We start from the raw sequence: 13,976 nt of genomic DNA, 5'->3' as shown, positions 1-13,976 counted from the left end.
GGTCACATAAAAACTATAAATGAGAAACCATTTTGCTTGTCAGACTCTTTCCAGAACTACATTGTTATCCCCTATCTCCCAGATTAAAAAAAGCATGCGTTTTTATATCAGAGATTGAAATACAGTTAAAATATAATTACCTTGAAAAGTTGAGGTATGGAATGCATTTCTTTCTTTCTTTTCTTTTCTTTTTTTTTTTTTTGTCAGTCATGGGGCCTGAATTCTGGGCGTGGGCACTATCCCTCAGCTCTAGGCTAGTGCTCTACCACTAGAGCCACAGTACCACTTCCAGCCTTTTCTGCCTATGTGGTGCTGAGGAATCAAACCCAGGGCCTCATGCATGCAAGGCAAGCATTCTGCCACTGAGCCACCTTCCCAGCTCGTGAAATGCATTTCTAAAGATTTTCTTCCTTGGCAGGGTGAGAGTTGAGAGTTCAAGTTTATTACATTATTGGCCAAGGTTCCTAAGTGCTTTCTTTGCCAGCTAGGTAGTCACAGTAAGAGTCTAAACATGCTGGATATGATTGCGGATTTCTGGGGTGCAGGCGGCCAGCCTAGGGCCCTCTGCATGTTAGTGCATATACTTGGGCAAGATTTTTAAGTTTGTTAACCCAGTGTTTACATTTTTATTACTTGTTTTCAGAGCACATAAGGAGTAAATAAGCACCTAGCTTTTGTAGCCTGACACAGTATCTACCTTTGCTCCTGTTATTTTTTTTTCCCCTCCTACATGCCACCCTTACTCGGCATCTCAGTCATTGCCTGAACTTCCTTTCTTGCACATAAATTAGATAGAATTGAAGTTCCCATTCTCACCTGCCAAGTCTTCTTTGCAATTAATGGGCCAGTGGGAGAAATGATTCCAGTTGAAGCCAAGTAGAACATGACTAATTATGGAGAGGTAGGTTGGATGGTTTTGACAGGATTAGGTCAGATAGGTAATGAAATCTGTTGTAATTTTAAGAATCACAAGTAATTTTTAGATCCTTGATCTTTTCAGTGGGTCATTTTTGATAACATATTATAAATCTCAGTAAGAAAAAAGAAATACATGAAAGAGAAAAAGATTTTTTAAAGAACGACTACCACACCAAGCTAAGAACAAGAGATTATTACATTAAAGCTTTGTTAATCTTAGTTATTAGTTATATATTAAAGATATAGTTAGTCTTATTGTGTGAAGTGTCACATTCCTATAGTCCCAGCATTTGGCAGGAAAATGTGAGATTGAAGGCTACATATTGAAACCTATTTTTATTATTTTTTATTTTTTTATTTTTTTTGCCAGTCATGGGGCCTGAGCTCTGGGCCTGGGCGCTGTCCCTCAGCTCTTCAGCTCAAGGCTAGCACTCTACCACTTGAGCCACAGCGCCTCTTCTGGCTTTTTCTGCTTATGTGGTGCTGAGGAATTGAACCCAGGGCCTCATGCATGCAAGGCAAGGACTCTACCACTGAGCCACCTTTCCAGCCCTAAAACCTATTTTTTAAAAAGTAAGAGTGTAGATGGAATTTAGTGGGAAAATGCTTATCTGGTATTGTATCTTTTGTACTGAAAGGAAAAAGGATACTGTTACTATAAAGTATCTTTTTTTTTCTTTTTTTATTTATTTTTTGTCAGTTGTGGGGCCTGAACTCTGGGCCTGGGAGCTGTCCCTCAGCTCTTCAGCTCAAGGCTAGCACTCTACCACTTGAGCCACAGTACCACTTCTGGCTTTTTCTGGTTATGTGGTGCTGAGGAATCGAACCCAGTGCCTCATGCATGCAAGGCAAGTACTCTTATCACTGAGCCACCTTCCCAGCCCCAGTATCTATTTTTTTGGGGGGGAGGGGAGGGAGTCTGGTCGTGGGGCCTGAACTCTGGGCCTGGGCGCTGTCCCTCAGCTCTTCAGCTCAAGGCTAGCGCTCTACCACTAGAGCCACAGAGCCACTTCCAGCTTTTTTCTTTTTGCTTATGTGGGGCTGAGGAATTGAACCCAGGGCCTCATGCATGCAAGGCAAGTGCTCTACCACTGAGCCACCTTCCCAGCCCCCAGTATCTTATTTTTACACTCTCTGTTACAGTAGCAAATTAATTTGGAGCTAATAATAATTCAAATTAAGAAATGTAAGAAAGTCTTATTTTCTTTATGCTAATGTTTACTATTAAATGGGTTTTTTCTCCTTTTTGTAAGAGAATGGCAGTTTATGTTTAGTACCATCCTAGAGAGCAAGCTTGCTCCTGGGCACTGCACTTAGAGCTGCTATAAGAGTTAGCCATCATTCAGTACTTCCCAATTCCCTGTGCTTCCAGTCTTGTCTGAGAATTTCTGTTCTACTTCTAGATAATGAAACCTTGTAAAATAACTTTACTTCCTGGGCTTAGAATTAAAAAATAATTCTTCTTAATAACAGTAGCAAACTTGTTTTCTGTAGAATTTTAAAATTATATTTCTGCCATGAATCATATAGAATAAGCATTGGTCATTTTCAGCAAAAAAAGACTTTATTTCGGAAAAGTAAAGTTAACAAAGTTTTCAGAAATAAGAATTTTCAGTGGTTATCTGGGACTTACCTGTTGTTCAAAAAGATTGCGAGCTTAGATATCAGAGAAGAGAAACAGTGGTTTGAAATATCACTCCTGCCTGCAAGATTTACTGTCTCAATGGGCAGCACACCTTTAGAGCTATAAAAATTGACTATCACCAAAATTATACTTTAAAGCCCTTCATAAAGCAAATTCACATTTATCACTTAATTTCATTACAGTGGGTGTTTTCAGTACAGTTTATTACATAGCGTTGGAACCCCTTCATTTTCTGGCATATATATCATTCCAAAACTTTAGCTAGGTACTAATGGCTCACTTCTGTAATCCCGGCTGCTCAGGAGGCTGAGATCTGAGGATTGCAGTTCAAAGCCAGCGTGGGCAGGAAAGTCTGTAAGATTCTTATCAGTGGAGATATGATAGAGTACCACTGGAGCAAAGCTAAGGAGCACTACTCAGGCCCTGAGTTCAGGTTCTGTATCAGCACATGTGCATGCACATACAAAGCCATTTCAAAACTTTAAATTTATTTTATTTTATTTTTATTACTGTAAGGGTGATGTACAGAGGGGTCACATTTACGAGAGTCAGGTCATGAGAACATTTACTTTTGAACAGTGGCACCTCTTCTTATAAAGGGTACTCACGTGAACTTCTTCCATATAGAGTTTCATTGCTGGGGAAGAGGATTCTTCGTTTCTGACCTTTACTTCCCATGCTTCCTGTCTGAGGTGAAGGGTGGGGAGCCAGCACATGACTCTCAGCTTGAGACTTGACCCCTTGGTGCTAGCTGGTTAGAGTTCGATGCCTCGCTGTGCGGTGATTCCTCACCATGCTAACAGGACAACCTAATAACCACAGGATTGTGGAGGATGAAGAAACCTCTTGAGTTTGTAAAATTCTGTAACGGCGAATTCCTCAGGGATGCTAACCATATCCTGCCATATCCTGTTTGCTGCCCTCCCCTTCCTGCCCCCCCCCCAGCCACTGGCTAGCATGGACCTCTTCTGTGACAGGTACCATCATAACTTTGGACCAGGGCTGATAAAGACATAGCCCTTGCTATAATATTTGAATTAAGACCAGGAGGGTACAGGTGAGAATTCCAGAGGCTTAGTCAGTCAGCACCTCCTATGTTCAGGCGCTGATTGAGTCCCTGGAGATCCAGCAGTGGGTAAAACAGCCCCTTAGAACTAACATTCTGATGGGGACTGATAGACAGTATCGCAGGCCAGGAAACTCTTCTAAGGACTGTGTGAAGATAGAATCCGATAATGTGATAGAATGCCTTGTGGTGAGATACCGGATATCTAGTTATCTAGGACAGTCAAAGCCTCTGAGCCTAGGAAGAGCAGCGTGGAGGCCTGAGAGAGATGAACCTAATGGACTTGAAAGGTGGGAGAAAGGTCACATGACTAGACCATAAAAGGAAGTGGGAGGAGAACTGGCACAGGCCAGTTGTCCACCACAGGGGAGGATGTGAGGTTTTATTTTGGGAAGCTAAGTTGGAGCAGCATGAGCTGAGGACAATGCACATGGTACATTATCCCCCCTTCTAAAATAAAGTAGAGGACTCATGCATGACATGGTAGAGTTATTGTTTTTACTCGGTTATGAGATTGCTTGAGTATAAGGCATAATAAGTTAACTTCAGACTAGATAGGGAAAAAAGATGGGTGGGGACAGAAAAGTAATAGAAGACCAGTCAGTGGCTGCCAGATGTTAAAAATCTTGCTTGAGGGTGGTGATAATCGATATGGAAAGGCAGAAATTAACAAGTACAAGGGGACAAACATGGGAGAATTTCTGAGACTAGATAACCAATCAAATACCCCAGCCAAAAGAAGGCACTTTCAAAGATATATTTTGAGTGGAGATTGTGCTAAAACTTTAAATAAAAATGTCATTTTCTTTGTTGCTGTTGGTGATGGTACCAGGATTTGAACTCAAGGCCTGTGCTTTCTAGGCAAGTACATTACTCCTTGAGCCAGCCCTTTTTACTAAGTTTTAGGTAGAGTTTACACTTTTGCCTGGGACCAGCCTTACACCACATTTTTCCTGCTTATAGCCATCTACATTAGTGGAATGACAGGCATGAGCAATCTTGCCAGCAAAAATGATGTCTTACTTTTTAATGTTGGGTACACTGTTCTTTGAAAGAAATTCTAGAACTTTCCCCAAAGGTTAAGTAATAAAATTAAAACAGCTGGGGCTTGGGAGCATGACTCAGGTGATAGAGTACCTGCCTAGCAGGCATGAGGCCCTCCGTTCAAATCCTAGTACTACAAGAAGAAAAAAAAAACAAAGATAAAAAACCCTGAAAGGTAGCTGGCTTTCTGAAGAAAAGGTCCTTCAAAGAATCAGATATTATGAGAATGTTTTGAAAATTGTGGAAACTTTTTTTTTAATCTAAGGGAGTTGGAAACTTTTCCCTTTAAATGTCGACTCCCAGAATGGCCCCCTGAGGCAGTTTCCGCTCCCGTGCTTCTGCTGTAGTTGGCAGCCAGTACATAGCAGAGATCTGGAGGGCAGCTACGGAAACACCAATATTTTGGAAAGAATTTCCAGAGTGCCTGGATTTAAGGTACTGTGGAAAAATTTGACCTCAGTGCTGTCACAGTGAGCCCACTGCATCTCTTTTTTAAAAAAGGGGGAAGCCGGGGAACTGGCTGGGTGCCAGTGGCTCACATTCTTAATCCTAGCTATTCAGGAGGCTGAGATCTGAGGATCTGAGTTCAAAGCCAGCCAGGGCAGGAAAATCCATGAGACTCCTATCTCCAATTAACCAGCAAAAAAAAAAAAAAAAAGCTGGAAGTGGAGCTGTGGTTCAAGTGGCAGAGCAGCAGCAAAAAAGCTAAAGGGCAGTGCTCAAGCCTCTCAAAAAGGTATTTCAGAGTCTCGTGGTAGCACATGTCTATAATCTTAGAATTTAAGAGGCAGAGGCAGGAGGATTGCGAGTTTGAAGTCAGCCTGTGCTACAAAGCAAGACCATGTATTTCATATAAACAGTGGGTTTTGTACAAAACGATCCTAAAGTTAAAAACACAAGCCATCCATTTAGTATCAATTGTAGATTTGGGGTTTGAGTGGAGTCTTAGCAATCTTGAAAAGCAATCACACCCTACTAAGATCAAGAACAACTTTTTGTTTGTAGAGCCTTACTCACCATAACTGTGTTCCCAGAGTATCTCAGATTTCCCCACTATGGTTCCCCACACAGGGAAGGGAATGAACTCATACAGAGTGGGGGTCAAGGATGGTCTGGGGTGACCTACTTTAAACAAACTTTTAATCACAAGCTTTAGCTTTAACATTCTTGTCGGCTTTGTGTTCTTTTTTTGGGGGGGGGGCGTCCGGTTGTGGGTCCTGAACTCTGGGCCTGGGTGTTGTCCCTCAGCTCTTCAGCTCAAGGCTAGCGCTCTACCACTTAAGCCATGGCGCCATTTCCGGCTTTTTTTCTTTTTTGCTTATATGGTGCTGAGGAATCAAACCCAGGCCTCATGCATGCAAGGCAAGCGCTCTACCACTGAGCCACCTTCCCAACCCCTGTTTTGTGTTCTATTTGTCTTAATATTAAGATTACTAACTTAGTTTAACCTAGGATGTGTTCCAGCAAGACACATTCTATTCAGGTTATAGCTTTTGTACCACTTGGCATCCTAAGGTTGCAGTTGAGGATATGTAAACATGCTGATTTGAGAAGCTGGGATAAGAATTCTCCCCAGCCATAGGCTTTTCTTACATAAACAGCTGGTTTGTGTACATTGAAATCGTTGTTGCTTCTTCTCAGCTTCTAGGATCTCCATGCTATCATCTATTAATTGCAAATCACTTATTTAGGTGATAACTAGAAAACAAAAGAATTGGAGGATGACAATTGAAAGAGAGAAGGACATAGAAAAAAACAAAAGAAATTTATCAGCATCTTAGTGAAGCTGCAGAAAAAGGACAATTTTGAAAAATTTCAAGCATTCATAATATGTACATACGGGCTGGGAAGGTGGCTCAGTGGTAGAGCACTTGCCTTGCATGCCTGAGGCCCTGGGTTCGATTCCTCAGCACCACATAAGCAAAAAGAAAAAAAGCCTGAAGTGGCGCTGTGGCTCAGGTGGTAGAGCACTAGCCTTGAGCTGAAGAGCTGAGGGATAGTGCTCAGGCCCAGAGTTCAGGCCCCACGACCGGATCCAAAAACAAACAAACAAAAAAAAACATAATATGTACATACTACAGTTATATAAAATGTATACACACATGTATTTAGTAAAATTCAATATATTACCAACATTTTAGTGCATTATTATTATTATTATTATTTTTGTCGGTCATGGGGCTTGAACTCTGGGCCTGGGCGTTGTCCCTCAGCTCTTCAACTCAAGGCGAGTGCTCTACCACTTGAGCTACAGCGCCACTTCCTTAGTGCATTAGTTTTAATTAAAAATGTTATTTACTGCCTAAAACGTGTTATCTTTTTATCTTTTAGAAACAAAACAAAATATGAGCTGTGACTGGTGCTGTGCACCTGAAATCCCAGCCCTTGAGATGCTAAGGCATGAGGATTATGAGTTCAAGTCCAGCCTGGGCTACGAAAGGAGACCTTGTCTTGAAAAAGCATAGATAAACAAACAGTTGTTATACCCATTTACTATATTTCCATTTGATATCTTAAATTTGTTGAAAAAAATTTTCTGTTGAAAATTTAAGGAGCTTTTACTGCATAGTATATTAGAAAATTACCAGATTGAACTCCAGACCAGTTGCTTACTCCTGTAATCCTAGCTTTCAGGAGGCTGAGACCTGGAAAAATTAAGATTTAGAGCCAGCTTAGGCATAAAAGTCTGAGAGACTCTAACTTCAGTTAGTCTACAAAAAATTAGGCTGGAGATGAGGCTTTTAAGTGGTAGAGCACCAGCCATGAGTAAGAGCATAAGGAACTGAGTTCAAGCCCTTGTATGGGGAAAGTTACCTGATTGGATAATTGAGTTTCCATAATTCTGCCTTCATATAATTTAGAAATATGACTATAATATACTCACTTAATATTTTCAAGAATTCTAGTGGATTCCATTTGCATGGCTTGTAGAAAGTGTCTCTCTGATGATGAGGAAGTTTTGGGGGCTTCTGGCTTTTTCAGAAGGGTAGAGTGCAGGAGGTTGGGTTATAAAATATACAAATAGCGAGGGTTTTTAGTGATCCTGTCTGCTAAGTGTGTTGGAGGAAAATACCAGATCTGCCCCTGAGAATGCCAATCTCTTGCCGGTATCAACCCCACCCCCAGAAATAAGTTGATTTCTTGTTTCCCACAATGAAGTTTTCTCTTGTGTAAATATCCTCGGTCTGTCAGCAGTAGCTTTTGGCATTACTTCTTTATTAGCCCCTAGTTAGGAAGTTGAGCCAGGGTTTGGAATGGATTGCTAAAAACTGAAGACTTCCCATGGCCTGTTCTTAAGAGTGAAGGGATTCCTAGGGGCTTTGAAGCACACCATCACTCATCATAATTCTGACTCTTGTTTTGTTCAGTTCTAGAACCTTCAGGTGACATGATTTCTAGGCCACTAATACAGTATAAGAAAAGAAAAACTGCTCCCTTATCTGTGTCATATTCCATTTTAACAGTCTGTATAGCAGTCTAAATCCTGTTTATATAAGGATCTTCTCTTGGTGTTAATCACTGGCTCTTTGAGTCACCTCTAGCAAGTACACCAAAGTCCTCCACTTCCCTGCCAGTCCATTGAGAAATTAGCCAAGGGCAGAATTATTTCTGCTTTTGGTCTTTGTCTCTGATGGCAATTGTTGAGGTTGTGGGTCCTCAAAAGCTTTCTGATTTGAAAAAATGAAAATTTGTCACAGTGTTTTCTGGTCCAGTTCTTCATATAGGATAGATAAATGTCCTTCCCACTTTCCTTTTTTCCTTTTTTTCTCTGCTCTTCCAAGTTTATACAGGGAAGGGAAACTTGGGTACTCCTAGAGGGCTTGGCTGCCAATTGGGGCTAGCTGTAGCTTACTGCTGAATCTCTTTACATCTGCTTTGGATTGTTTTTTGGTCAGCCAAAAAAGAAGTCAAGGGTATTGCTGTGAAGTGGTGGACCAAATAAGAAAATTTCCTGTTGCAGTTTTGTTCTGATTTTTAAATTAATGTCACTCATTTCTCCCTCTTCCCCTTACCACATTACACATAGCCAGTTAATGATAGCCTTATTTTTAGGGATACAATATATAACCCTTATATAGCCCCAGGCTGAAGATCCTGCCTAGGATAAAGAATTTCAGCTCTCAAACTTGGTGTAGTAAGCTCTGGTAGTTAAACCATCCTGAAAGACAGACATATGGTTCAAATTAAAGTCTGCTGCTGTGCATTAAGAGAACGGGTTTTAAATTGCCATTTCAGGCTGCAGACAATTGCTAACCAGCTAGGGTGTTGGGCATTGGGAAGGAGACTTAACAAATTATGGTAAGAACCAATTAGGAGTAGAGCAGTAAGTGAGCAAAGGCCACGTGGATGGAGGGACACTTCCCCACATCACAGCCTCTGCTGTGTTGGAGACCCATCCTAACCCACACCTCATGTTCTCACTCTCTTCTCCTGAAACTCTTCAGACTGTTTTTCATGATAAGGTCATTAATCCTTCCTATTGCCCGCAGATAAACACTAACAGACATCAAATTTTTTAAATCAACCTTGGCATTTGAGAATTATCTGAAATTAATGGTTCAGTGTTTTAATTTGTATTCAAGATGATGTATAAATCTTTATGTTCAAAAAAATTAACTACAAGAGATTTGAGCAAGAGATTTCTAAATATTCAAACTGTAATTTGAGACTGTCATCTGAGACTGTCTTTGAGACTCTAAGCCTGTCATCCTGTTGAATGGATTTATCTTTGCTTTTTTTCCAGTGTAAGTTTTCCATAATTATAATCAGTGTATGTATAATTTACATGCTGCTTTTGACTTTTTACATTTAAATCAGGAATTTCCCCATGCTATTCCATATGTAGTCATCATGTTTAATGATTGCTTTACTTTACTTACCCATTCCCTATTGTAAAAACAGATATTCTGGAAAGGTCTTTACCCTTTCCTTTGGCATTTATTAGTATATATCAAAACTACCAGCATATTTACTTAACCTTTTGAACTTAACACTGAATCCTCTCATCCCTTCCCTTGCCCTCCTCTCCCTTGCCCTCCTCTTCCCCACTTTCCCCTCCCATTCCCTCCCCTCCCGTTTGTGTATTAAGCACTGAATCTCTTTGCCTTAAGTTTCCATGTTATTTTTGTATTATTCTTGTTCTGTGCTTAATTTAAAGTTATCATTACAGGGCTGGGAAGGTGGCTCAGTGGTAGAGTGCTTGCCTTGCATGCATGAGGCCCTGGGTTCGATTCCTCAGCACTATATAAGCAGAAAAAAACTGGAAGTGGCGCTGTAGCTCAAGTGGTAGAGTGCTAGCCTTGAGCTGAAGAGCTGAGGGATAGTGCCCAGGCCCAGAGCTCAGGCCCCACGACCGACCAAAAAAAAAAAATTCAAAAAAATTCATAAAGTTATCATTACATTTACTAGTGTTTGATCTAATACTGTTCTTCTTTTTGGGCCATGTGAACTGAACTTGAGCATGTGATAGTATGGTTGATAGTACTTGTCCCCTGAAAGTAAGCCATTAGAATGATCCCAAGCCTTCTCCCTTTTTCTTCCCAAGACTGATGAGCTGGGATAGTTCAGCCCTCCAGTGTTCTTCCAAATGACTAAGTACCTGTGGTTTTAGAGGAGTGATTAGGATCTTTCTTTTCCAAGGCTTGTTGTTACTTCTGGGAGTGACAATTGAAAGGATCATGGTTTAAGGCTGGCCTAGGCACCTTCCTACCACTCATTTCATATCTTCTCAAGGTGAGAAGCTGTGGATTGATGCTTCCTTACTATCGGCATCATTTCATCTCAAAGCTTTGGATGATATAAATCATATGCTATTACTTCCTTTCTCAGAATCATTTGGTGGCTGCCATGAGCTGACCACAAAGTCTCATCTCTGAGCATTGTCTTTGAAGGGCCTTCTCTGCCCAGCCCCAAGTCACCTTTCCTGTCTATCTCTAGCATTAGTAGACTGTTAACATCCTGTGTTTACATTCTTTCTTAAGCCATTTCCTTTCTATGCCAGGCCTTTTCCTCTCTTTCCACCTTTAAAATATCATTTATTTTCAAGGTCCAGTCAAATATTACTTCCTGTATAAAGTGTTAACTGATTTCCTGCAGAAAATACCGTGCTAATGGCTTCCTCCTCCATGCTTCCACAGCCCTTTGTTTATAACTCTCCATTCCAGCCATCACTCTGCCTTACAGCATACTTAGTGGTATTATGTATTTATACCCTCTACTAGTTTGTGAATGAATGCAGGGGACATAGTTTTATTTATCCTAGTCTCTACTGTGTGGGTTTTTTTTTTAATATACAGCAGAACCTCAAAGAGTCACAGAATTAAACTGCTATAAACTAATTGGGCCAGTCTTCTCCTGAACCTCTGGGCTGCTAGTTCCTCTCACATTAACGATGGCAGTGGGCCAGCTACTAGAGCTTCTCCCTCCTAGTCATTCCTTCCAAACTTCTAAAATTATCTTACTGATCACAGGGGTTTGGAGGTCAGGACCACAATTAGAATCATGACAGCAATGGGAAACTAAATACTTTCATTCATCAATGGACAGAAATGACTTCTCTGAAGTCTTCCTGAGTGTCTATAAGAAATGTCCCCTACCTATCTATACTCACATATTACACATAAGACCTATTCTTCTATCTCCTTTAAAACAAAACAAAATGAAACACCTGTCTCTCTTGTAGAGATGTATTCTTCCTCTACTTCTTCAGGAACTCCTTATTGTTCTTAAACTCTTTCATAATACCGAACATGATGTTTGTTACAATGAGTACTTAACTGATGTTGCCTATGAATGAAATTGAATGTAAAGCCTTACCAACTAATTTTCCCCCCTCCTTTATACAGGGTTAAACCAAATAGCCTAGGCTAACCTCTAACTCATATTTCTCCTGCCTCAGGCTCCCAATCTTATGATGTGTGCTACCACTCTTGGTTATTCTACAAGTATTGAAACACAAAAACTTTAATTTGCACCTAAGGTCTGCATACACTGAACATTACCAAGGTTTTTCTGAAGAGAATGGATAGTAAGTTCTTAAAAGGCTCAAGAAAGGAGATCTAGGGAGTGGTACTGTGGCTCAAGTGGTAGAGCACTAGCCTTGAGCTGAAGAACTGAGAGACAGCGCCCAGGCCCAGAGTTCAAGTCCCAGGACTGACCAAAAAAAAAAAAAAAGGAGATCTAGGAGTTAGAAGTCTTTGGGAATAATGTAGAAAGACAACTCTAAAATTTGGTTTGCAAGGATCTACCTGCACCAGGTCCTTTTCTGAGAAGTAGGGATAGTTTCTGTATGTATTAACAGTCTAAGCCCAGGGCCTAAACAGGTTAGCTATAAATTTTCCTAATTAGCAGCTCCATTATATAGGATATTTCTCATGTTGGATTCCTAATGCCTTGTCTATGATTGTTAACATTGTCCTCCTTGCACAAACTTAATGGCACAGGCTTGTTTATTGATAGTCTGAACAGTAAATCTTCACAAAGGAAACAAGCTTTGATGATGGCTTGTGTTCTTAGTATTTCTCCTAAAGACTCACTCCTACTCCTTCCACCCCTTAGAATAGTAAGAGGGAGCTGAAGCCAAACTATAAACCTTCTCGTTCAGTTTGAAAATAAGTTAACATGTTCTTCAGAAAAAAAAAAATGATGGTGAAAAACAGGGAAGGAACTTTCATCCAGTATGTTATCGCTCTACCAGGAAGGCTAGGGGACCAGAGTCGTGAGCCCTGTCTTCAGGGGGTACTGACATGAGCTCCCAGGTTTTAGAGAGAGAGACACAGACTGAGAAGCATGCAGAGCCAGTCAGTCTTGGTCATCTGTGGTTTCTTGGTCACTGCATCTCAGGATGGGCCAGGCAGACCCTGTCACAATAATGGAGAGCCACAGCTGCCTGGGGGTAGATTCCACTCTTGTCTCAAGACATTTATCTGTCAGATCTTTTGTTCCTGGAGTCCAAGGTCAGTCAGTGTACTAGAGGAAGATTGAGCAAGGAGACAGATATAAAATGGAAGCAGATAGAGAGGCTGTGTGTCTTTTTCCTACTTTTAGTTTCTTTTGGAAGTCTGCAGGACTAAGTGAAGAATCGGTGCTTTTAAAAAACAAACAAAAACAAAAGCAGCCTATAAGTCCTTGTTATATTAACATCAGTCATCCAGTCCCCTCCATTATTCCACTGAGGATGAAAGCCAGGGCCTGGGGTACCTGTAGGCAAACTCCCCACCACTGATATACCCACTAATTTCATTTCATTCTCCCTCCCTCTCTCCCTTTCTTTCTTCCTCCCTCCCTCCCTCCCTTCCTCTCTCCTCTTTCTCTACTTTCTCTCTGTCCTTGGGCTTGAATTCAGGACCTGGGTGCTGTCCCTGAGCCTTTTTTGCTCAAGACTAGCGCTCTACCACCTGAGCTACAGCTCTACTTCCAGCTTTTTTGGAGGTGTTTAATTGGAGATAAGACTCAGGGACTTTCTTAACCAGGCTGGCTTTGAACCTAGATCCTCCTGAGTAGTTAAGATTATAGGTGTGATCCACCCAGCTTCAAACATTCTCTTTTTGAATTTTATACTCAAACCTGACAATTCCAAACGTTCATCTAATGACTACACGAGCCGTGTCCATTTGTCTTTCTAGATTTCGGCTTCAGTAACCTCTTCACTCCTGGGCAGCTGCTGAAGACATGGTGCGGCAGCCCTCCCTATGCGGCTCCCGAGCTCTTTGAAGGAAAGGAGTACGATGGGCCCAAGGTGGACATCTGGGTGAGTAGCTGCCTTCTCTTACTCCCAGCCAGCCCATCACCAGATGGCACCCATCCTTGTCCTGGAGGACGCTCAGCACTGCATGTGAGTGGAGAGCATGGTCACACACTCTTTCCACTCCCCATTCTGCATGCAGTCTTCTCTCCAGCACTCATTTTCGGGGTTGAGCCTTGGGTTTCAAACCAACCCTTTCACATCTACAAAAAGCCCAAGGGCCAATGCGGCTGGGCACCCTTACCAAGAACAGACATTACTCTTTGTCGTTGCGGCGTGCCTTATGCCTGAACAAGCCCTGGGGAAAAATTGGGGATCTTACCCCAAATTCAGGTCTGGAGGCAGAGTTGAGCTAACTGTTCAGATGCAGGTTGGCCTCCACACTGCTGCATGGTATGTCATAGAAAAAGAAGACTTCGGGGCTGGGAAGGTAGCTCAGCGGTAGAGTGCATGCCTTGCAAGCATGAGGCCCTGGGTTCGATTCCTCAGCACCACATAAACAGAAAAAGCTGGAAGTGGCGCTGTGGCTCCAGTGGTAGAGCGCTAGCCTTGAGCTGAAG

General features: G+C 41.6%; 1 protein-coding gene across 2 annotated transcripts in view; it reads left to right on the top strand.

Moving 5' to 3' along the window:
* Positions 1 to 13,976, top strand: part of Sik3 (SIK family kinase 3) — an 80,028-nt gene that overhangs the window by 21,863 nt on the left and 44,189 nt on the right. For both annotated transcript variants that reach the window (XM_013009840.1, XM_013009841.1), the window contains one exon: positions 13,298 to 13,422. In XM_013009840.1, the coding sequence (XP_012865294.1) occupies positions 13,298 to 13,422 (125 nt within the window). The remainder of the gene's footprint in view (positions 1 to 13,297; positions 13,423 to 13,976) is intronic.

Source organism: Dipodomys ordii, unplaced genomic scaffold, assembly GCF_000151885.1.
Source record: "Dipodomys ordii isolate 6190 unplaced genomic scaffold, Dord_2.0 Scaffold10, whole genome shotgun sequence".
NCBI lineage: Eukaryota > Metazoa > Chordata > Mammalia > Rodentia > Heteromyidae > Dipodomys > Dipodomys ordii.
The sequence above is the reverse complement of the archived record's forward strand: the minus strand, read 5'-3'. Positions and strand labels throughout refer to the sequence as shown.